The sequence below is a fragment of the Bombus vancouverensis genome, unplaced genomic scaffold (assembly GCF_051014615.1).
Source record: "Bombus vancouverensis nearcticus unplaced genomic scaffold, iyBomVanc1_principal scaffold0036, whole genome shotgun sequence".
NCBI lineage: Eukaryota > Metazoa > Arthropoda > Insecta > Hymenoptera > Apidae > Bombus > Bombus vancouverensis.
Window position 1 is genome coordinate 664,027 of NW_027468927.1, and position 24,426 is coordinate 688,452.

Sequence of the window (24,426 nt, forward strand, 5' to 3'; positions counted from 1 at the left end):
TGATGTCTCAGTAGCGAGTTACATAGTGTCTTTACGCTTGGTGAATATTCTACGTTTTAACAAAAAGTTAGTTTAGTAATACTTGTACCGTAGACAAGCAAGTTGAGTACAACTTGGACTTTGGAAGGAAGCGCATTTTGTTATTCCGCTGACCGCGGATTCGTTATTGAACGTAGGATTATTGTCATTAGCATCTCGAGTATCTAATTACTACGGCTACTTGTCAAATTCTGTAATAATCATATTTGTACTAGTAAATATCTTCTCTGTTACATAACAACAATGGCTAATACAAATGAAGATTCGTTACACGCACCTAACCCTAATCATAATGTGAACCCGAAATATATATGCCAGAAATAATATATATGTCGGAGATGAAAGGAAAGCCGAAGCCTTTCCTTGGAAATTTTGGGAATATCCTCTAGTACTTTAGTCTAGATTTTATTATAGCTGTAATTGTTTAAAATTTGTGATAGCGAGATTGGGTTCGAGGTGACAATTGGTCGCCGAACGTAGCCACGCTCACGAGATAAGCGTTTTGCCTAACGGAGGTCTGGAGTAGTTGTATGGGTTTTCCGAGAAGTGAGATTGTGGCGGCATGCGGCCTCGAGAGCGGGCGCTACGAAACTAAAGGAAGGATTAACAAGGCGAGGGCAACTAATAAATCCAATCAGTATAAAAAAAAATAATAAATGAAACCAGCTAACGGATTGAACGAGTTACGAACCAAACAAATAAACCGGGAAATAAGAATAACTACAAAAGGGGAAATAATTGAAACACCAGATATGCATGTATATATAAATATATTTTAATCAATCAACTTGGAGAGTTACATATAAATATAAACATATATGCTAGACATGTAATGAACTAGTAAATACTAGAGTTAATGCTTATAATACTATGCAACAAATACAATATTATCAATTTATGAAATATAAGTATATACGAAGTTAAGACTTAATAATCAAACGAATACATAAAACATACAATATTGTATTATTAAAGAAATAAAAGTTACATTGTCAGAAACATATATATATGTGTGCGCATTCTATTAAACAGATACATACTTGAAACTAGCCTACGTTCCGGTAAAGAATTATAAAATAAGAACTACGTTACGAAACATGCATGTCTGTATATATACATATATAAATTATATTAATGTATGCTCTTTCTACATTATTGATTCAAATCAACAATCTAAGATACATACTTAAAACTAGCCTACGTTCCGGTAAAGAGTTATAAAATAAGAACTACGCTACGAAACATGCATGTCTCTATACAAACATATAAAAATCTATATTCTAAACTACTACTAATCTATGTGCATTCTACAATCTAAGATACATATTTAAAACTAGCCTACATGCCGGTAAAACATTATAAAATAAGAATTTGATTATGAAACATGCATGTCTCTATATAAACATATAAATAATCTATTTTTCTAAACTAAAACTACTATTAATAATCTACAAAAGAAATAGAACACACAACGCAACACTTGGGACTAAGCGACAACCTGTCGATAGCTCAAACGCTCAAAATAATTAACACCGCAACGATTCGAGGAATTGCATACAGAAATTCTATCATCAAACACAATTATGTAAACACACATTAAACGCACAATAATCTAGAAACAAAACCTTCAATACTATGTTGTCACAATACAAGATATATATGTATATATGAAATCAAATGATTGACACATAACCTCAAATACACAACACTATATCACTAAAGAATCTGAATGAAAATCACTTTGCCAGAAATATATACATATATACGTGTGCGTGTTCTATCTTATTAAAAGAAATTAATATAAAACAAATAATTAACATTTCATTTCGTATGAACACTATACGGGCAAGAGAAATAGGCATATAAATACGTATATACATATATATATATGTACGTGTGAGTGCATATGTTTTATATTATCGAATGCTCTATAAAATAAACTACTCGAAACAATAAATAACGCGATCAAAGAATTACAAAACATTAGCTATACTGAAGTAACACACAACATAAACATATATATATACGTATATTCACACGAGATATACTACTGTCACTTTAAAATAATGTTAATAAATAAATGTTCTGATTGCGGTAGAATAAGGAAAAACGAGCGACAGACGAAAATTTACTTCGATATCAAACAAAACTAAAGACCCGCCACTAAAACTTTACTGATGACATTTATGAGCAGCCATGTTGGATTTATACGCGTCATGGCGACAGGAATATTAGGGATTAATGGAAGTCAGGCACGAGAAACAAATCATGAAAACACATTGTTAACACTTTTCGAGTAAAAATAGCAGGGTACCATACTTTAGAAGATGCGTATCGTCAAGCCGTTAAAGCAACACACGAATTGAGACAAATAACCGACAGAACGCGACCCCATCGACCGACACCCTCGAACTATTACAGACGCGATAACGCATGTCCCTCGAACACTAATAACAATATCAGAAACAACCGCCAAGATCGAAGATCAGTACCTCCATCGCAGAATTTTCCGAATACTAATAGACAAAATATCATGTGTAACTATTGTAAAAAAACCCGGACATTTAGTGAAGGACTGTTACAAATTTAAAGCCCGAGTAGACGCCGGATTAATCGTACCCTACGCTTCGAGACCGTCGGGAAACCAAACACGTCCTTCGGGAGAATGGGGCGAGCCACGAGGGAACGATACGCCGAATCGCCCGAGAGTACAAGCGGCAATCAGGCGACCGGCGCCGACGGCAACAAACAGGACGAGGGCAGCCACCCACGCGAGATCAACTCCACCACCCATAACGAGAGACGGAGCGAACGCAATGCCGACTATAAGATCGAACGAACAGCCACTAAATACTGTGGGGGAGTCATCCCACAACCAAACAAGGCCACAGACAGAGAATCCAGAATCTCAAGACAAAAGGGAAAGAGCGAAGCACAAGCAACCGGCGAAGGAAAATCATCAAGAGTTGAATTCAGATTCGGAAGGCGACCTCTCCGAATTATTTCAGTAAAATTTAACGATTCTCCAACGACCCCAACTGCACGAATAGTTTCCCCAAATCTAAAAACCAAGACGAGTTTATTGTTAGACTCTGGATCGGAAATCAATATTATCAAGAAACCTGCTTTACCCGATTCAGCCATCATCGACGAGAAAGAATCAATTGAAGTGCGAGGAATTACGGCAACGAGCCTGGTCTCCCTAGGGCAGACGGTAATACAGGTCGCGGGCCATCCGGTTATTTTTCACGTAGTCGATGATTCATTACTAATCGATCAAGACGGAATCTTAGGATCCGAATTTTTTGCAGGTTGTAAAGCTCGTTTAGATTATGAAGAAAAACATATCAAATGGGGAAATATTTATATTCCCTTCGACACTAAGGAGAAAATAATTATACCGAAGCGAAGTTCAATAACGTGTTCAATTAATATCGCTAATCCAGAGATAAAAGAGGGATTTATTCCAAGAATCGAGCCGAGCAAGGGAATCTATTTCGGAAATGCAGTTGTGAGGAATCATAAAGGAAAAGGCTATATAAGAGTAATAAATACTACTTCAAGAGATTACGAATTTACAACACCGACGATGGTAATTAAGGAATTTGAAAATCCCTCCCCGCTTCCTAGGACAGCGTGTAATACAGTTTTAAAATCGAAGGAAAGTAGATACGAAAAAATAAATGAGTTACTACGACTCGAACACTTGAACGAAGAAGAAAAGGAAAATGTAAAAAAAATTGATTCGTAACAATCAAGATAGATTTCATATTCCAAGAGATACATTGGAGGCAACTGAAGTTCTGCAACATAGAATAATTACCACAGATAATATACCAATTAATACCAAACAGTATCGATATCCGCCAATACATCGAGAAGAGATAAATCGACAGATTCAAGAATTGCTAGATACGGACGTAGTGGAACCATCAATATCTCCATATAACTCCCCGTTATGGATTGTGCCCAAAAAAACCCGATTCGCAAGGAAATAAACGCTGGAGATTAGTTATCGATTATAGAAAATTGAACGATAAAACGATTGGCGATGCCTTCCCATTACCCAACATCACAGAAATATTGGATCAATTAGGAAGTGCAAAATATTTTTCCACGTTTGACTTAGCATCAGGCTTTCACCAGATCCGTATGTCGCAAGAGGACGCCCACAAAACGGCATTTTCGACACCATACGGACATTTTCAATTCAAAAGAATGCCCTTTGGATTAAAAAATGCCCCAGCAACATTTCAACGTTTAATGAACTCGGTATTATCGGGTCTGCAAGGAATAGAACTATTCGTCTATCTGGATGACATAGTGATTTATTCCAGATCTCTCCAGGAACACGAAATTAAATTTAATAAATTAATGGAAAGACCGAGGACAGCCAAATTACGATTACAACCCGATAAGTGTGAATTTTTACGGCATGAGGTGAATTATTTGGGACATATAATTAGTGAGGATGGCGTGAAACCCGATCCAAAAAAGGTCGAAGCCGTATCAAAATTTCCACGACCAAAGAAGGCGAAAAATATCAAACAATTTCTGGGACTAGCAGGATATTACAGAAGATTTATACCCGATTTCTCCAAGGTCGCGAAACCATTGACACAACTATTAAAGAAAGATACTCCCTTCAAATGGACGGAAAATCAAGAAGATGCATTCAATAATTTAAAAACAGCGTTAATGACGAAACCCATTCTACAATATCCAGACTTTTCTAAACCTTTTAACCTTACCACAGACGCATCAGGATATGCAATAAGCGGTGTACTGAGTCAAGGGCCAATCGGAAAGGATTTGCCGATTGCGTATGCCTCAAGACTATTAAATTCCGCCGAACAAAACTACTCTACTGTCACGGTGGTCGTGAGAACGCAACGAAAGGATGGTTATGCCTCACATACCTTGGTCAGCAAAATGATGGCTAAGCAGTAATAGAAACTGACAAGAGTACCGCTAAACAAAACGAACTAATCGCTACCCTGATTGAACAATTTGAAAGCCTAACTCACGAGTTTAGAAGCTTTAGAAACAGCACCGATCAAAACATTAAAAACATAAAAGAATTTGCGGAAACTAGCGATAGAAATCGCTCTAAAGAAATACGCGATCTTGCAAAAACCATGGAAATAAAATACGACACCGAGACTGACCAGTCGCAAATAAACGCCCATTTAGAAACCGCTGCTGATAACGTAACGGATGACGAAACTGACGGACCGAACACGTCACAAAGACCACGAGCCGCATCTAGCCGCGCCGCGATTAAACCAATAAACAACTACAACGAAGATCGAGGGCTCGAGGCAGATAAGGCCATACGAACTGTCGAGACACTACGTGGTCAAGATGACGTAGGCGTTGAAGATTTCATCTTATCGGTCCGCAAAGCAAGAGCTAGGTGCAAGGCAAGTGACAGAGAGCTATTATTAGATCTCATACTGATCGAAAAGATTACCGACAACGCGAAACGAAACATACGATATCTAAAAATCAACTCGTTCGAAGACTTATATTCATGCTTAAGACAACACGTATTAACACCAACAACTATTAGCAACTGTAGGGACAAATTAAACAATTTAAAACAAGGGGCAACAGAAAGTGTACAATCTTTTAACTCCAGATTCCGACAACAGCTAAACGAATTAAATTATGCAGTCCAAAACGAAAACCGCACACCAACAGAACGACGCGTAGCTATAGATATTGAAGAACGCGAAGCACTTAAAACATATTTGCTCAACTTACGATACGAGATAGGACAGATGGTGGTATCTAGCGATCCAAAGAACCTGAACCTTGCCCAACAACTAGCAGCTGATAGAGAACAATGGTTACGAGATGCAAATCGTGTTGCCAACCGCCCAAAGAATCAATCTCACAACATTACATTAGTATCCAAGCGAACTACTACCGATTCACAGCCACAAACTTTTGCTCAGCTACCTAGCCGACCATTAGACAACCGCATGAAACCGAAGTGTCCAAAGTGTTTACGAATTGGACACACAGCCGAAAAATGCTACTCTCGAAATTTTCCATTCGCCAGCCAAGGAAAGATTCCACCTCGAGTAAACCAAACAACGGAGAACCCAGAGGAAGCTTACCTCGAGTTAACTGCACCACCACCGGAAGATTACTATCAATCGTACTGCAACGAAGAGACGGAGGAAGAGCCAGATTCCTCATCGATACCGGAGCAGGAATCAACCTTATAAAAGAAAAAGCCTCACTAAACGTCCAAACTTCTAACCCAAAAACCTTCCTAATGGGAAGTGACAAACATACCACTAACAAAATTTGCATTTAACCATGCTCAAGAAAAATCATCAATTCTACGTAGTCCCTAACAACTTTCCCCTAATCGAAGATGGAATAATCGGACTCCCATTCCTTACAAAGTATCAATACAGCGTCACTAACAATAAACTAACCTTAGACGAAATTATATTACCATTCCAGGAAACCGATAGCAAGATAAGACCAGGCGAAACTCTAATCTCAGCCCAATACATCGAAGGAAAGCCCACAACAGTATGTTTCATCGACACTGGTAAGCAAATCTGTCACATTACAAACGAAATAGAGAAACCCGATAAACTAAGCCAAATTAATAAATTCGCACAAATAATACGTACCAAACATATTGATCCAGAACTTCGAGAACCCCTTGAGAAAATCCTCATCAATTACTTAGACGTTTTTAATATGGAAACAGACTCATTACCATGTACCAACTTGACAGAACATACAATCACACTCAAGACAGACAAACCTATAAACATCAAATCTTATAGACCGCCCGAATGTCATAAAAAGGAAATCGAGACTCAAATCAACGACATGTTAGACAAACAAATCATAGAACCATCGGACAGTCCATATAACGCACCAATTTGGGTAGTTCCAAAAAAATTAGATGCATCAGGCAAACAAAAATGGAGAATCGTTATAGATTTTAGAAAATTAAACGAGCAAACAGACCAAGACGCGTATCCTTTACCAAATTCGGACGAAATACTCGAGCACTTAGGCAAAGCTAAATTTTTCTCGGCCCTAGACCTCTCGTCAGGATTTCACCAGATACCTATGGAGCAAAATTCCAAAAAATATACTGCATTCTCAACCCCACAAGGTCACTTCCACTATAATCGCATGCCCTTCGGCCTTAAAAACGCACCGGCGACGTTTCAACGTATGATGGATACCGCGCTACGGGGGTTAATAGGAAATAACTGTTTCGTATACCTGGATGACATTATAATATTCGGGAGCACCACCCAAGAACATAACCGAAATCTAGCCATTATACTAGACAGACTACAAAATTTAGGATTAAAAATACAACCGGACAAATGCGAATTTTTGAAACCGGAATTAGAATACTTAGGACACGTAGTAACAAAGGAAGGAGTAAAACCTAATCCCAAAAAGATTCAAGCCGTGAAAGACTTTAAAACACCAAAGACCGCGACCCACATAAAGTCATTCTTAGGACTCGTTGGATACTATAGAAAATTTATACGTAATTTTTCTAAAATCGCAAAACCATTGACAGATCTCACAAAAAAGGACACTCCATTCTACTGGACCGATAGACAACAACTTGCATTTGACACACTAAAACAAAAACTCTGCAAAGCCCCTGTACTACAATATCCAGACTTTGACAAAACATTCACATTAACAACAGACGCAAGTAACGAAGGGTTAGGAGCAATACTCTCCCAAGACGGACATCCATGCTGTTATATATCCCGAACTTTGAACCCTCCTGAAAAGAATTATTCCACAACCGAGAAAGAGTTATTAGCAATAGTATGGTCAATCAAAAGACTAAGACAATACCTACTTGGTAGAAAATTTAAAATTCAAAGCGATCATCAAGCCTTGAAATGGTTAAAGAATGTTAAAGACCCCTCATCGAGACTCATGCGATGGCGTTTGAGACTCGAGGAGTACGATTATGAAATCGAATACAAAAATGGAAAAGAAAATACAGCTGCAGATGCTCTATCCCGATTGTATCCTATCACTAATGAAGAAATCCAACCCAATGTAGAAAACCCGGACTATTATGACGAGTATATAGACTGGAAAATCAATATCACCCCAGCTCCGATAACCCAAAAACCTAACAGACCACATTTTAAACAAATTACAAAGACCGAACTGGGAGACTTTAACGAACAGCATTGGTTGCGTCAATTAACCAAACACTTTATTAAACACCGAACCGGACGCTTACAAATAGGAATAAACGACAATAGCTTCAGCACGTTAGAAAAGGTAAATATTCAACTCATGCTAACGTTTCTAACAACTAGATTCCCTCAAATTAAATTAATATTTGGACAAGATCCGCCAGTAGACTACGATAACGAACAAAAACAAACGATACTACGCGAAAATCATAACGAATTAGTAGGACACTTAGGTATACACCGCACCGTGAAACGAATACAAGAGCACCATCACTGGACAAACCTAGAACAAGACGTTACAGAATTCATACAAAACTGCGAAACCTGCCAACGAGAAAAGCTAAATCGTATCAGGGCCAAGGAACAACCTATGATAACTGACACACCCCTTAATCCTAATGACAAAATCGCAATGGACATATTCGGACCTCTCACCAAAACCAAACGGGGCAATCAGTTTATCCTGTCTATCCAAGATCAATTAACCAAATATCTCATCCTCATACCCTTAAAAGACCAAACAGCCAACTCAATCATTAACGAACTTTTGGATCACTATGTGTACATATTTTCCGCACCAAAAAGTATTCTGACGGACATGGGACGAAATTTCGTATGTAAATTGATGGACACATTTGAAAGGGCTTTCAAAATCCGACACATAAAAACCACTTCTTTCCATCCACAATCTAACGGATCCCTTGAACGAACGCATGCCGTAGTAAAGGACCTTATTCGAACTTGTACGACCGACCGACAGAACGACTGGGATGAAAACTTAAAATTAATATGCATGGGATATAATACTTCAGTACACGAGACGACCGGACATACCCCATTCGAACTAACATTTGGACGACAAGCTAACATGCCATCCTCAATATCAACCACTCCTAGCCTAACCAGAGAACAATTGTTTAACCTCTGGAAAAATCGACACAACGCCTATATAGCTAAAGCAAGACGAGTTACCGAATCTAACAAAAAGCGATACCAGAGGGATCAAATGCGAAAAATTATTAAAACACAGACGATATTCCGAGTAAAAGATAAAGTATGGGTACATAACGATCACAAAACTAACAAGCTAGACCACGAATGGCTAGGACCTGCAGAAATCCTCTCATCCAATCCACCCACCTATCTTATCGAATATTCCAACGGTCACACGCAAAGAATCCACGGTAACAGGCTAAAACCCTACCTTTCAGGAAGAAGACCATAATATGGATCATCATAACACTCGAGTACATTAGAAGCGATCTAGAAGTAAAACCATTGAATTACGCCAACATATTCCTGGAACACATTGACAATTGCTATCTGTACAACGAACAAATAGATATCACCCTTATAGTAGGCCTTAACGATCCAATTGACCAAGTTAATAGATTACAACGCGTAATAGATTTAATAGACCGTCAATGTAAACCACCTTGCGCTTACATACCAGAAATAAGCAGCCTAAAATTTAAGTACAGAAATCTTCAAAACCTGACTCGGCAACTCAAATTATTATTGCGTTATAAAAGCAAACGCGGATTGCTCAATGTCATAGGCTCAGTATCCAAAACTTTATTCGGAACTCTCGACGAAAACGATTTAGAACTCATTAACAAGAACATCGATACATTATTTGATTCCAACAATAAAATAAAAACAATTCTTAGTAACCAAACCGCACTCATCAAACGCGTGCTAGACAATACCAAAACAAATCAACTTGAAAACTTAGCCAACGATATACACAAGATTGAAAACCACAATGAAAAAAACGAAATATTAGTCTCCCTATTAATTCAAACCGAATCTACCATATCAGAACTCCATATAAACATCGACGAAATTTTTAACACTGTTATGTTAGGGAAACAAGGAATCATAAACCCACAAGTTATAGAACCTGAACAATTCTTAAAAACACTTGACCAAATAACGAGACAAAACTTTATGACTAACCATATCGAACCTTCAGTTCAAAACTTTCAACTAATTCTAGATCTAAGCAAACTAAAGGTATGGATAAGAGATAACAAACTTATATATACAATAACTGTGCCGCTTTTGGAAAACAATGAATGGAAAATAACTAAAATTTACCCGATACCTTCCAAACAAAACTCTGTATTCATTGCGCCTGTAATAGAAACTGATTTGATACTAACCGACTCAGAACAATACACCTTTGTCGATAGTCACTACTTAAACAAATATTGTAAACGAACGGCAATCATCCACATTTGTAAAAGAACTCAACCGAGTCACAATAGAATCAATTCACCTGAATGCAGATCAGAATTAATTACTAATCGACAGACGGTCAAAACTTGCCCGACTGCTGTCTTCAAGCTGGAAGAATTGACGTTCGTACCTTTGCAGACGGAAAACCATTATATTATTATTCCTGCGAAAAATGTACAAATCGACGTGTTATGTAAGACACATAAAATCCTAGAAATTAGACAACCAAGCTTAATTAGCAGTAAAACCGGGTGCATAATCACATACTATCATAATATTATGAAAATAAGAGGATCACATAAAAATATCTCTTACGAAACCAAATTTAAGAATAGCATATACAGCTTCGAAGAAACAGATGTTCCAATATTAGAGAAAATATTAGAAACAGCTCCAAAAGTAACTCACAATTTTAACCAATATAAAGCCAACCTCGACACATTACAAACACAAATCAGTAGCCTGCAATTTGAGCGACGCATAAATTCATTGAAGGAATATGGCATATTCACACTACAAATATTAGGAATCATAGCCCTAGGACTAGGAACAATATATGTAATGTACAAATGTAAACTTTTCGAATGTCTACGCCGATCATTTCCTAAAAATGTACGTATAAAAATACTCTGCCCTACCGCTCGCGTAAGCAGGATCGATCAAACATCAACAGTACCAAGGACGGTCACCTTCCAAAATATCACCGAAGACGAAGATGAGGGGATCATTCAACTTGGAAGCCCCACCAGAGCCTTTAGCGGAGCAAAGCGAAGCTAAGGAGGGGGGAATGTCACGGTGGTCGTGAGAACGCAACGAAAGGATGGTTATGCCTCACATACCTTGGTCAGCAAAATGATGGCTAAGCAGTAATAGAAACCCTATGTGACCGGCATCCAGCGATAGCCCCTCCACAGGAGCCGGGTCCTTGATATATAAAAGTACCTCTCGAGTCGTTGTAAGAACATTCTTTTCTGTGCTGTTTGACCATTCTGTATTGTTACTCTGTCAGTGTTCAATAAATTTTCTAATAACAATCAAAATTTAAGTACGAATTTCTCACCTTGCGTGCGGAACGTGAAATTACCCCGAATCGACGTGACACTACCATAGAAAAGGAGTGTCTGGCAATTGTTTCCAGCGCAATGCACTTCCGACCGTATCTTTACGGAAGAAAGTTTACTATCGTAACCGATCATAAACCTTTAGTGTGGATGCATTCTATCAAAGATCCTACTTCTAGAATTTGGAAATGGAAATTAAAATTATCGGACTTTGAATTTGATATTGTATACAAAGAAGGCAGAGCGAACGCAAACGCAGACGCATTATCTAGGAACCCTCCAGAAGTTTGTTTACCAATCAGAAAGAGAGAGGAAGTCTCACCGATTCGCTATCCTGTCCCAAAAAGATTCGAAATAGACACGTCAACGGAAGACTCTCCCGTATTCGAAGCCAAACCACGCGTCTTGCCTCAACCCAGTGATTCCAAAAACCAAGGAAAGGGTTTTACCCGAAAACATTTTACAATAGAAGAAACCTCCATAAAATATTTAGACCAAGCACTAACAGAAATCAATGTAAGTACAGACAGAGAAATAACCAATCGAGAAAGGAAGACACGGACACGACAAGCGAAAAAGAAACCTCCACTGTAGTTCCAGAACTAATTCAACAACAAGAAAAGGACACGAGACCTACGATAATTGCGGAACTAAAAATTTCGGAAACCCGAGACTCAATTGCAAGAGTAAGTGACCATAAAGTAGTATTTATAGATATACACGGCAAACCGATAGATAAAGGAGCCTTAGAAATGAAGGAAACGGGAAAATTGCCTCGTTATGAAGATTTAATGTTAGAAAAAGCAAGATTGAATTACGATTCCGGAAAATACATTGTATCCCTACCGATAAAGGAAAATAGAAATATTCCAATAACACCAGACAATTTATTAAACTCGCTAAGATCTCTATTAGACGTAGTAAATGAAAAACAGTTAACTTCGTTTAGCATTAGCAAAGGAAACTTGGAGGAAATACCCTGGCGATATACAATCAGAAAATTAAAGGAAATATTTATGGAAAAAACCTTATCCATCACCATTTGCAGTGGAGAAGTAATTACTCCACCTGTGGAAGCGCGGAACAACATAATACGAGAAAAACATGAATCAAGCGTAGCAGGACACAAAGGAATTACCAAAACTTATCAAAGAATACGACAACACTACTATTGGGAAAATATGAAAAAGGAAATTCAAGATTACGTAAGAACATGTAAGGAATGTCAATTAAAGAAACTCACAAGAATAAAAGCAAAACAACCAATGGTACTTACAGACACACCAGGTAAAGCATTCGATAAAATTAGTATGAATATTGTAGGACCATTACCAAAAAAAGGGAAATGAATATATATTAACCATCCAAGATTTATTAACAAAATACTCAATTGGGATTCCACTAGGAGGAATCTCTTCAGCCGAGATAGCGGACGCTTTTGTAAAGCGATTTATTTGTCGTTTCGGATCACCGAGAGCTATTCTCACTGATCAAGGAACGAACTTTACATCCTCACAAATGAAGAAAGTAGCAAAGAGATTCCGCATCAAACAATACACCACGACGGCATATCATCCACAAAGTAACGGTTCAATCGAAAGATCTCACCACGTACTGATTGAATATCTCAAATTATACATTGAAAATTCCAGAAATTGGGACGAATGGGTAGAATTAGCTATGTTTTCTTATAATACCTCTGTACACGAAGGAACGAAATTCTCCCCGCACGAATTAGTTTTTGGACATTTAGCCAGAGAACCTACTGGTGAAGTAATAATCGAAGAGAACATGGAACCAACATACGCAGAATATCTCGAAGACCTGTTCGATAAAATTAACACCGTACAACGAATGGCAAGAGAAAATTTAATAAAATCCAAACTAAGATCAAAAGAATATTACGACCGACGAATCAACCCGCAGGATTTTAAAGTAGGAGATTCGATATATTTACTAAAAGAACCCAGTAAAGGAAAATTCTCCGATCAATATACTGGACCATATAAAGTGCTAGAAATCCTGCAGAACCAAAACGTCAAGATTGAAGTAAAAGGGATTCCGCGAACAGTGCACTTAAACAAGCTAAAACTAGCGCATAATCGAAATAAACAATGAATAAAGTGATTTCAGTGGGCAACGTAGTGCAGTAGTGTATGTTGTAGTGCTGTTTGTCGAATAATACAGATATCGAACACCTAAAAGGAAAAAGGGAAATTATTATATGTGTTTCAATTATTGCTTAAATATAAAACGTGTTAACTCAATGAACAATTAACTAGTGAAAGTGAAAGTTACCTTGTGAACAAGTGATCAACATACAAGAAAGTGTACGTGCAAGTATAGGTTATGGATCGTTGTTCGTGGAACATAATGTATGACAGCTACCTAAAATAAATGAATAAATTAGTCTCAATTGTCTCAGTGCAAAATACGAGGTTACTAAGTGTTATAACTATATTGTGGATAAATCAAAAGGAAGTGTGACACTGTTCGTCGAATAATACAGATAGCGAAAACCTAAAAAAGAAAAAAAAAAGGAAAATTATCATGTGTACTCCAATTATTGTTTGAATATACAACGTGTTGATTCAATAAAATTAAAAGAGTGAAAGTGAAAGTTACCTTGTGAACAAGTAATCATCATACGAGAAGGTTCACGTGCAAAATAGGTTATGGATCTCTGTTTGCGAAACACCATGTACAACAGCCAGCTGAAAAATAAATGAACCAATTAACTTCAATTGCCTTAATGCAAAATACAACAGTACTAAATGTTATAACAATACTGTGGAAGCATTGCACTGTTCATCGAACAACACAGATGGCGGAAATCTGAAAAGAAAAGAAGTTTATTACAAGTGCTCCAATTACTGTTTGAATGTGAAACGAGCTAGTTCAACGAATAACTAAAACGGTGAAAGTGCAACTTACCTCATGAACAATTAATCACCATACAAGGAAGCGTACATGCATGAATTTCGCAGACTAACAAGAAGAAATAAAATAGTTGATAAAGTATAGAAAGCGGTTAGAAAATAATCAAGATAGATTAATTGAGAGTTAGTAATAAATGTAACCGGAGTAAAGGGATATTTGGTTATGTATTAATCTACGTAGTATTGTGATGTTAATTTGTAATGCACAATAGTGGTCGCACATACAATGCATTATATGTATATATTAAATTAAATAAATTAAACACCACCTTTATGACCACAGATATAAGACGATTGAAGGCAGCCGTAGTAGAAGGCAGCCGTAGTAAGTATCCAAGGCATATCAAAGAATCGGATGATGTTGCGGGAACGATCCAGGTAAGTGATGCAGCAACGAAAGAGTAGAATCTGAAGAATTACAGACAGTGTTAATCTAACAAGTAGATTTTAATCACTAATAAAGAAACCAATTCATATCATACACAAAATAATAGCAAATAGCAAGTACATGCAATAATAAATTAATAGGGAAAATAAGAAAGGTTAATAAACACAGGAATAGGTTAGAAATTAATCAAGATAGACTAACTAAATATTAACAACATGACTGAACTCGGTGCAAAAGAATAAAGTTACGCTACACAAAATATCTGGTAACACAATACACAAAAAACATTAACTAAATTAAACAAGACTTATATAAATGCAAGTCACGTATAATCAAAACAATGACTATCGAAATTCGATAACAATACAATCCATGCTATCACATTAAGGTAGCACACGGTATTGACACACACAATATCATGAAACACAAAACAATATTACAAAAACATTACTAAGTAAAATTATAGTGATTAACAATTAATTAACTATTTCAACGACACGCTACTGTTGACATTAAACCAACGCCATACCAAAGATACACGCGAGCGGCCATGTTGAAAAATTCGTCGCGCTCACATCCAAATAATAGCCAATAGAATGTAATACAGCATCATAATAGTAATGTTCGGTACTAATAAAAAAAAAAAACAACAACAAAAAAAAAGGGGAGAGAGTTAAGGAAAATACATATAATAAATAACAACTAACATAATCATAACATATTATATATATTATATTATATACAGAGATACAGTATTCATACAAGGAACAGGTCCGAATGAAACATATATATATATAAAAAAAAAAAGAAAAAAAAATATATAATATATATATTAACTATTTTTGTATGTGTGTATAGAACTGATGGCGAATTCATCAACCATTCTCTGAACGACGGATGGAAGAACATGTAGATGTTGTCCAGACGTTTCACGAGGAATCCAGAGAGCATTTTGAATCTCTGCAGAAAATCCTTCCATGCATGTTCGTTTACAAAAATCTGACAGACATCGAAAGAATTTTTTTTTTTAGTCCAAGGAATAGCAATCCGTACCGTAGAACTGTAAAGCACCTGTACGCCACTCACGAAACCAAATACTTTTGCTATCCACCTGTAAACAAATGACATTTATAACTATGCATATAACTTTCACCTAATGTTTAACAATATATACATACACGCATGTTGTAAAGTAGGCGATATCTATTGATAATCTAAGTGACTCGTAAAATAAGTCGTCATATTTACCATTGCACGCACATATATATATATATATATATATATATATATATATATATATATATATATATTCAAAGACAAGCTATAATTGTAATAAAAAAAAATAATAATAATAATAAAAAAAAAAAACAACACAAAAAAAACATATAAACTTTTTTTTTATATATTAATAATAATAATAAAAAGTTATTCTTATTTCTAATAAACCCGAGAGTAAGAAACGATTTAATAAATTGTTGATAGGAAGATGAACTGCCTAGTCATCGTACTCACCCTCATCAAAATAACACACGGCCTGGTAGGATATGACTGCAATGGCAACCACCTCAATGTTACCACTATCTCTCTAAACTCCATCGGGGACTGCAGCATACAGCCTACATTGACTGAAACCCAAGATATTTATATACAATTACTTCAACTCTCAGAATTTGAATTTACCAACGTAAGGCAATGCAAGGTGCAAATAACTCGAATTGTATATTACTGTGGCATGCACTCTCACACGTCGGCAGTGCATAACGGATTCGCCGAATACCTCCATGAAACAACCGCCCAACAATGCGCAAGGATGCACCAAGACGGCACGTTTTCACTCGGACCACAAAACCTTATAGTTGGCCTAAAGGATAATGCAACAGAAACAAGGTCGCTTGTCCTAGCCGGCAAGCTAACAGACGACAGCAGCTGCCAGGGAACACAGTATGTAGACCCATACGGGAGCTGGGAAAAGGTCGTCGTACAAGCAACAATGAGGATAAGTTTAAAATCAGCAGTCGTGCCAGTACGGATCGAGGCGAACAAAATTCTACTGAAATCAGGAACGGTATGTACCTTTAGCGAAGGAAACTGTCTAGACGCTGAAGACGGATACACTTATTGGCAACCACAACCACCCTCACCATGCAAATTTGATCAGTACGATGTGCTATATGAAGGAATTGCTACAAAGATCCAAGAAATAAAAACCAACAGAGAATCAGCACAACCAGTTTACGCACTAACAACGCAGGAAGTAACATTTGCACTGACTAAAACCGGAGAACAGTCACTGTGTGGATATACCCTACTATCCACCGAACATCCCAAATTGTTCCTGTTAGAAACAACAAGAGGAAATACGTTCATCTCCAAAAGAAAAACAGCAGTCGAAAACTTGGACATATTCGCATACGTCAACTCAAAATTCATTTACGTAGAGAAACATATTAAACGACAAATGACAACATTGTACCATGATATATTGACACAAAGATGTACCACGCAGAAGAAACTAATAGAGAATGCTTTAAGCTTAGCAATCTTACTGCCCGATGAATTTGCATATACCATAACCAAAACCCCAGGACACATGGCCCTGATCGCAGGAGAAGCAGTCCACATAGTCAAATGCATTCCGGTACAAGTAAAGGTACGACATACAACAGAATGTTACTCGGAGCTACCCGTTTGGCAAGGGAATCGCACCGCATTTTTAACGCCAAAAACACACATTCTAACGCAACACGGAAACCACAGAGAATGTAGCGCGGTATTACCTACACTATACAATATCGACGGACTCTGGCACAAATTCGTACCAAAACCCATGGAAACAATTGCACCACAGGAACTCCGCCCGGATGTACGTCAAACGTGGCAATATTCAGCACCATCGTCGTTGGCCACGAGCGGAATATACACCCAAAAGGACCTTGATGCACTTCGGGACCACGTCATGTTCCCGGCAGAAAAATCTGCAGTTTTGAACACATTGGCCAGAGGAGCAACAGGAAAAACAATCGTCCCTGGAACAGTAAACATTCTGGGAATGATGGTCGAAAACACATTAACGACAATAGCAAAAAATACCATACCAAGCTTATGGATTGGTTTTATGGAATTTGGAACCGTCAGTGCAGCAATATTTGGAATACTTGTAATATTTAAACTAATCAAGACGATAATAGATATAGCCATACATGGATACCAGTTACGTGAAACTTACGGATGTGGAATCGCCCTATTAGGAGCAATATGCGGCTCAGTTACCCACCTGCTACTATACCTCAAAAGAAAACGAAATATCGATGATCAAACAGCACAACCTCAAGGGAGGCCGGCATTCGTGCGATTGCCTTGGAGAGTGACACCTCGAGCATTTTCGTCAATCGTATTTTGCGCCTAAGATTATTTTTACGCTTAGTAAAGAGTTATCTCGTTGGCCGTGGATTCGTTTGAACCCAACAAACACATTGTTAATAGTGTACATTAAATTCATTATTCGTAAATCATATTATTCATTAATCTTACTATTCGTTAAGCTTATTATTCATTAGACTTATTATCCGTTAAACTTAATTATTCGTATAATTTATTATTTATTAACTTCATTGTTCATCAAATTTATTATTCATTAGACTTAATTATTTGTTAAGCTTTGTGATAGTCTTGTATATACGCGTACATATTGTCACGTCCCGCGCTCCGCACGCGCCGTAACGAGAACAAGAAAACTATCCCATGCAAAACGCGCGAATAAAGATTTGAATGCACAAACGAACACACGGCGCTACGAAACTAAAGGAAGGATTAACAAGGCGAGGGCAACTAATAAATCCAATCAGTATAAAAAGAAATAATAAATGAAACCAGCCAACGGATTGAACGAGTTACGAACCAAACAAATAAACCGGGAAATAAGAATAACTACAAAAGGGGAAATAATTGAAACACCAGATATACATGTATATATAAATATATTTTAATCAATCAACTTGGAGAGTTACATATAAATATAAACATATATGCTAGACATGTAATGAACTAGTAAATACTAGAGTTAATGCTTATAATACTATGCAACAAATACAATATTATCAATTTGTTACGACCGTTCGCGGAGAGACGCGGTCGCGAGGAAAACGCGTCAGCGAGAGGCGTAAATTCTCGCTACGATTCGGTGAATCGACGCCGCGAAGTAGTCGTTTCCCTGTTTCGATTAAGATAACAGAGGTGGTTAAATGAATATGACACAGTAGTAAGTTATATTTCACCGTTTATTCCAACAACTTATAACGAAGACAGTTACGCTGATGCGTATGTACGAGATGAGCGAGTGACTGATCTGCGGGTGTGTATACCCGGTGGAAGGATGTTGACCGTTCGAAGGATGTAAAATCAGTACTGTACTGGGAGACGATGATGTGTCGGAGGAAAGCTAAGGATGGGTGTGTCTAGCGCACGGGACCATCGGATTTGTTGGTGCCGATGTTATTTAGGAGAGTGAGGGAATAGGCTTCGTTTCTAATTGGTTAAACGAAGGATCTTAACCGCCCTCGAGAGAAAGTGGTTAGTGGGAGGACAGTTGCAGCGTACGTGCGAAAAACCAACTTTCCTTAGTTAAGCCGTGGTAGACAATAGTCTTTGGAAATTCTTCCGAACCAGATGTTTGTTTTGTTTGAAGGACCTTTCCTAGGAAATCTATGAGATTTATGGAAGGTCCTTGAAACTATGGAGGATACGCTGCGAGTATCCGAAGACATCTGGTTGCCACATTGCCCGCGGTGTGTGGCCTCGGCTAGGTAGAGTGTTACGCGACGTAACACAATTTATGAAATATAAGTATATACGAAGTTAAGACTTAATAATCAAACGAATACATAAAACATACAATATTGTATTATTAAAGAAATAAAAGTTACATTGTCAGAAACATATATATATGTGTGCGCATTCTATTAAACAGATACATACTTGAAACTAGCCTACATTCCGGTAAAGAATTATAAAATAAGAACTACATTACGAAACATGCATGTCTGTATATATACATATATAAATTATATTAATGTATGCTCTTTCTACATTATTGATTCAAATCAACAATCTAAGATACATACTTAAAACTAGCCTATGTTCCGGTAAAGAGTTATAAAATAAGAACTACGCTACGAAACATGCATGTCTCTATACAAACATATAAAAATCTATATTCTAAACTACTACTAATCTATGTGCATTCTACAATCTAAGATACATATTTAAAACTAGCCTACATGCCGGTAAAACATTATAAAATAAGAATTTGATTATGAAACATGCATGTCTCTATATAAACATATAAATAATCTATTTTTCTAAACTACTACTAATCTATGTGCATTCTACAATCTAAGATACATACTTAAAACTAGCCTACATACCGGTAAAACATTATAAAATAAGAATTTGATTATGAAACATGCATGTCTCTATATAAACATATAAATAATCTATTTTTCTAAACTAAAACTACTATTAATAATCTACAAAAGAAATAGAACACACAACGCAACACTTGGGACTAAGCGACAACCTGTCGATAGCTCAAACGCTCAAAATAATTAACACCGCAACGATTCGAGGAATTGCATACAGAAATTCTATCATCAAACACAATTATGTAAATACACATTAAACGCACAATAATCTAGAAACAAAACCTTCAATACTATGTTGTCACAATACAAGATATATATGTATATATGAAATCAAATGATTGACACATAACCTCAAATACACAACACTATATCACTAAAGAATCTGAATGAAAATCACTTTGCCAGAAATATATACATATATACGTGTGCGTGTGCGTGTTCTATCTTATTAAAAGAAATTAATATAAAACAAATAATTAACATTTCATTTCGTATGATCACTATACGGGCAAGAGAAATAGGCATATAAATACGTATATACATATATATATATATGTACGTGTGAGTGCATATGTTTATATTATCGAATGCTCTATAAAATAAACTACTCGAAACAATAAATAACGCGATCAAAGAATTACAAAACATTAGCTATACTGAAGTAACACACAACATAAACATATATATATACGTATATTCACACGAGATATACTACTGTCACTTTAAAATAATGTTAATAAATAAATGTTCTGATTGCGGTAGAATAAGGAAAAACGAGCGACAGACGAAAATTTACTTCGATATCAAACAAAACTAAAGACCCGCCACTAAAACTTTACTGATGACATTTATGAGCAGCCATGTTGGATTTATACGCGTCATGGCGACAGGAATATTAGGGATTAATGGAAGTCAGGCGCGAGAAACAAATCATGAAAACACATTGTTAACACTTTTCTTTAATAAATTTTGTGCGCAACTACAAATGTATAAAAAATATATATATATATGTCGGAGATGAAAGGAAAGCCGAAGCCTTTCCTTGGAAATTTTGGGAACATCCTCTAGTACCTTAGCCAAGATTTTATTATAGTTGTAATTGCTTAAGATTTGTAATAAGCGAGATTGGGTTCGAGGTGACAATCGGTCGCTGAACGTAGCCACGGTCACGGGATGGATGTTTTATCTAACGGAGGTCTGGAGTGGTTGTATGTGTTTTCCGAGAAATGTGGTTGTGGCGGCATGCGGCCTCGAGAGCGGGCCTAGCCACGTGTGATGTTGCCTCGGCAATGGGACATACATTGTATTAGTAATCAAAACTCCAGGCAGAAACTGCCTAGCAACGGCGTTTGGAACCTTCTCCATGCTTCCAAACGGGTATAGAAAACAAAATGCAATCGTACAGGGAGAAAAATCTCCACGAGGCTGGCATTCTTGCGATTGCCTTGGGGAGTGATACATCGAGCATTTTCGACGATCGCATTTGCGTCTAAGTTAGTTTCGCTTAGTAAGGAGTTATCCCGGTGACCGTGGATTCGTTTGAACTCAAACATTGCTAATAGTATTATTTAATTTAATTATTCGTAGATCGTATTATTCATTAGGCTTAGTGTTTGTTAGACTTATTACTAGTTGTACCTATTATTTGTTAAGCTTAGTGATAGACCTGTATATACGTGTAAATAAAATCTCGGCTTTGTGAAACGATGGCTAGTCCACATGAAGAGTCGTCGCGCGCCCAAAATTCGAATCGTGATCCGACATCAGAAGTGGGATTAGAACCGTTTAAAGTGCTACAAGAGCAAATGGTCCTTATGCGCGAGTTAATTCAGACGCTAGCGCACAAACCGGGGGAGCAAAGACCGAGTACGGAATCTAAGGATGCAACGTTACCACGTTTTGACCCCGAAGGCGCGGGCGCCGATCCATCCGCGTGGTGCTCTCATGCTGATCTGATTTTGAAAGACCACCCGATGCAAGATAGTGCGTTACTTTCCGCTCTAAATCGCGCCCTAAGGGGTTCTGCTGCGCATTGGCTTTCACAAATGGTGCGCGGTGGAAAGCTTACCTGGCCAACGTTTAAGGAACAATTTCTTTCGCGTTTTGGTGGCAGAGAGACAGCCGCTTCGGCGTTAATAAGGATATCCAGAGAACGACCGTCGGAGACTGAATGCCCGGGAGCGTACGGTAGTCGCCTCCGCTCCATGCTGCAGATGAAGTTGCAAGATCTAACGATGCCCGAAGTGATCAATGCCCTCGCCCTTTATATACTGAGTTCACAAGATCGACGCTTTCGGCGACTAACGCTCGCGAATAATATCAGGACTGAGGATGAATTTCATGATGAAATGAGGATTCTCCCTTACAACGATCAGCCGACATTTTCGCCAAGAAATTCACTAACGGAACCTGAAGCTAAACGAAGCAGGCTATCAGTTCCTCGGATTAAGTGCTACCGCTGTGGTGCTCACGGACATAGGAGAACGGAGTGTCGCCTGCAAACACAAACGGGGAAGGAGCAGGATATACGAAACCCGAAGGAAAAACGACCAGCCGCATCGTCGAAGGTGACCTGCTTCAAATGCCACGAGGAGGGACATATCGCGCCTAATTGCCCATCATCGCGGAAAAGAAACTACGATTCCATTGACGAACGCCGGATCGACTCCTGTGTAGTGGAAGCTCCGGCTGGTAGATTAAGCCATCTGGGTGAGTCGTATCCATTTTACTTTGATTCTGGGGCCGAGTGTTCGTTAATCAAAGAGTCCCTAGCCTCGAAATTTTCGGGTAAAAGAATAACCGATGTGGTAGTGATGCGGGGGATCGGGAATACTTGTATTAAGAGTACACTTCAGATTTTGTCCACTGTTTGTATTAACGGTCTTACATTGGAGATAGTTTTTCATGTCCTTGCTGACGATTACCTAAAATACGACGTCATGATTGGTCGCGAGATTTTGAGCCAGGGATTCGACGTAAATATCACGCAAAATAGCCTCGTTATTTGTAAAACAAAGGTCGTTAACGCTTGTGGTAAAGTCGCGGAAGATGCGGTCAACATTAACGAGGTTGACACTGATGCGATCGGTAACTATAAAGATCGATTAATCTCTGTTCTCGAAAAATTTAAAGAATCATTCATTACGGGTTTCCCCCGTACTCGCGTCAGTACGGGCCAGTTGGAAATACGGCTAATTGATCCCAACGTCACCGTGCAGAGAAGCCCTTACAGGCTTAGCGAGGAAGAGCGAAGAATAGTACGCGAGAGAATAGACGAATTAATTAAAGCACAAATTGTAAAACCTAGTAATTCGCCGTTCGCGAGCCCTATGATACTCGTGAAGAAGAAGGACGGCTCAGACAGATTGTGTGTAGACTTTCGAGCGCTGAATAAAAATACGGTCGCGGATCGGTATCCCTTACCCCTTATTGCTGACCAAATCGCGAGATTGCAGAGTGCGAGATACTTCATTAGCCTGGACATGGCTAGCGGATTTCACCAGATTCCCATTCACCCTAACTCGACGGAATATACTGCGTTCGTTACCCCCGACGGTCAATACGAATACGTGACGATGCCGTTTGGGTTGAAAAATGCACCAGCCGTTTTCCAGAGAGCCATTTTCAAGGCCTTAGGCGACCTCGCTTATTCGTATGTCGTTGTTTATTTGGACGACGTTCTAATAATCGCCGACTCAATAGATCAAGCTCTAGAAAGGTTGCACACTGTACTAAACACTCTCGTAAACGCCGGATTTTCTTTCAATTTCGCTAAATGTTCTTTTCTGAAGACGTCGGTACTTTATTTGGGATATGTAATTCGTAACGGAGAAGTTCGTCCAAACCCGGGAAAAATACAAGCTTTGAATTCTTTACCTGCACCGTCGACCGTCACACAGCTTAGGCAGTTTATAGGTTTGGCCTCTTACTTCCGAAAATTTATTCCTAAATTTTCGCAAGTGATGAAACCCTTGTACGCACTCACTTCTAGTAACAAGCACATAACTTGGACGGACAGGCACGAAAAGATAAGACAACAGATAATTTCCGTTCTGACCGACGCGCCGGTGTTAATGATATTTGATCCCAATCATCCCATAGAGCTACATACCGACG

General features: G+C 37.9%; 2 protein-coding genes across 5 annotated transcripts; one reads left to right on the top strand and one right to left on the bottom strand.

The window, feature by feature from the left end:
• Positions 1-986: 986 nt before the first annotated feature.
• On the bottom strand, positions 987-23,420 carry LOC143304466 (uncharacterized). Of its 3 annotated transcripts, none has more exons than XR_013061129.1 (6): positions 22,204-23,420; positions 14,772-14,910; positions 14,353-14,398; positions 14,189-14,277; positions 13,862-14,083; positions 987-13,761 (listed from the first exon to the last, which is right to left on the bottom strand). XR_013061129.1 is itself a non-coding variant. In XM_076626957.1 (6 exons), the coding sequence occupies exons 1-5, from the start codon at positions 22,237-22,239 to the stop codon at positions 13,911-13,913; spliced, it is 351 nt and encodes a 116-aa protein (XP_076483072.1). In that variant the 5' UTR covers positions 22,240-23,420; the 3' UTR covers positions 987-13,761; positions 13,862-13,910. The 3 variants fall into 3 exon arrangements, 1 of the variants encoding a protein (XP_076483072.1); XM_076626957.1 differs by having other exon boundaries at positions 13,862-13,951; XR_013061130.1 differs by lacking the exons at positions 987-13,761; positions 22,204-23,420 and adding an exon at positions 15,092-15,434 and having other exon boundaries at positions 13,914-13,951; positions 14,189-14,910.
• Positions 14,762-19,827, top strand: LOC143304457 (uncharacterized). Of its 2 annotated transcripts, none has more exons than XM_076626937.1 (2): positions 14,762-14,880; positions 16,373-19,827. In XM_076626937.1, exons 1-2 carry the CDS (start codon positions 14,858-14,860, stop codon positions 18,294-18,296), a joined length of 1,947 nt encoding a protein of 648 aa, XP_076483052.1. In that variant the 5' UTR covers positions 14,762-14,857; the 3' UTR covers positions 18,297-19,827. The 2 variants fall into 2 exon arrangements, with proteins under 2 accessions (XP_076483052.1, XP_076483051.1); XM_076626936.1 differs by lacking the exon at positions 14,762-14,880 and adding an exon at positions 15,757-15,873.
• Positions 23,421-24,426: the final 1,006 nt, after the last annotated feature.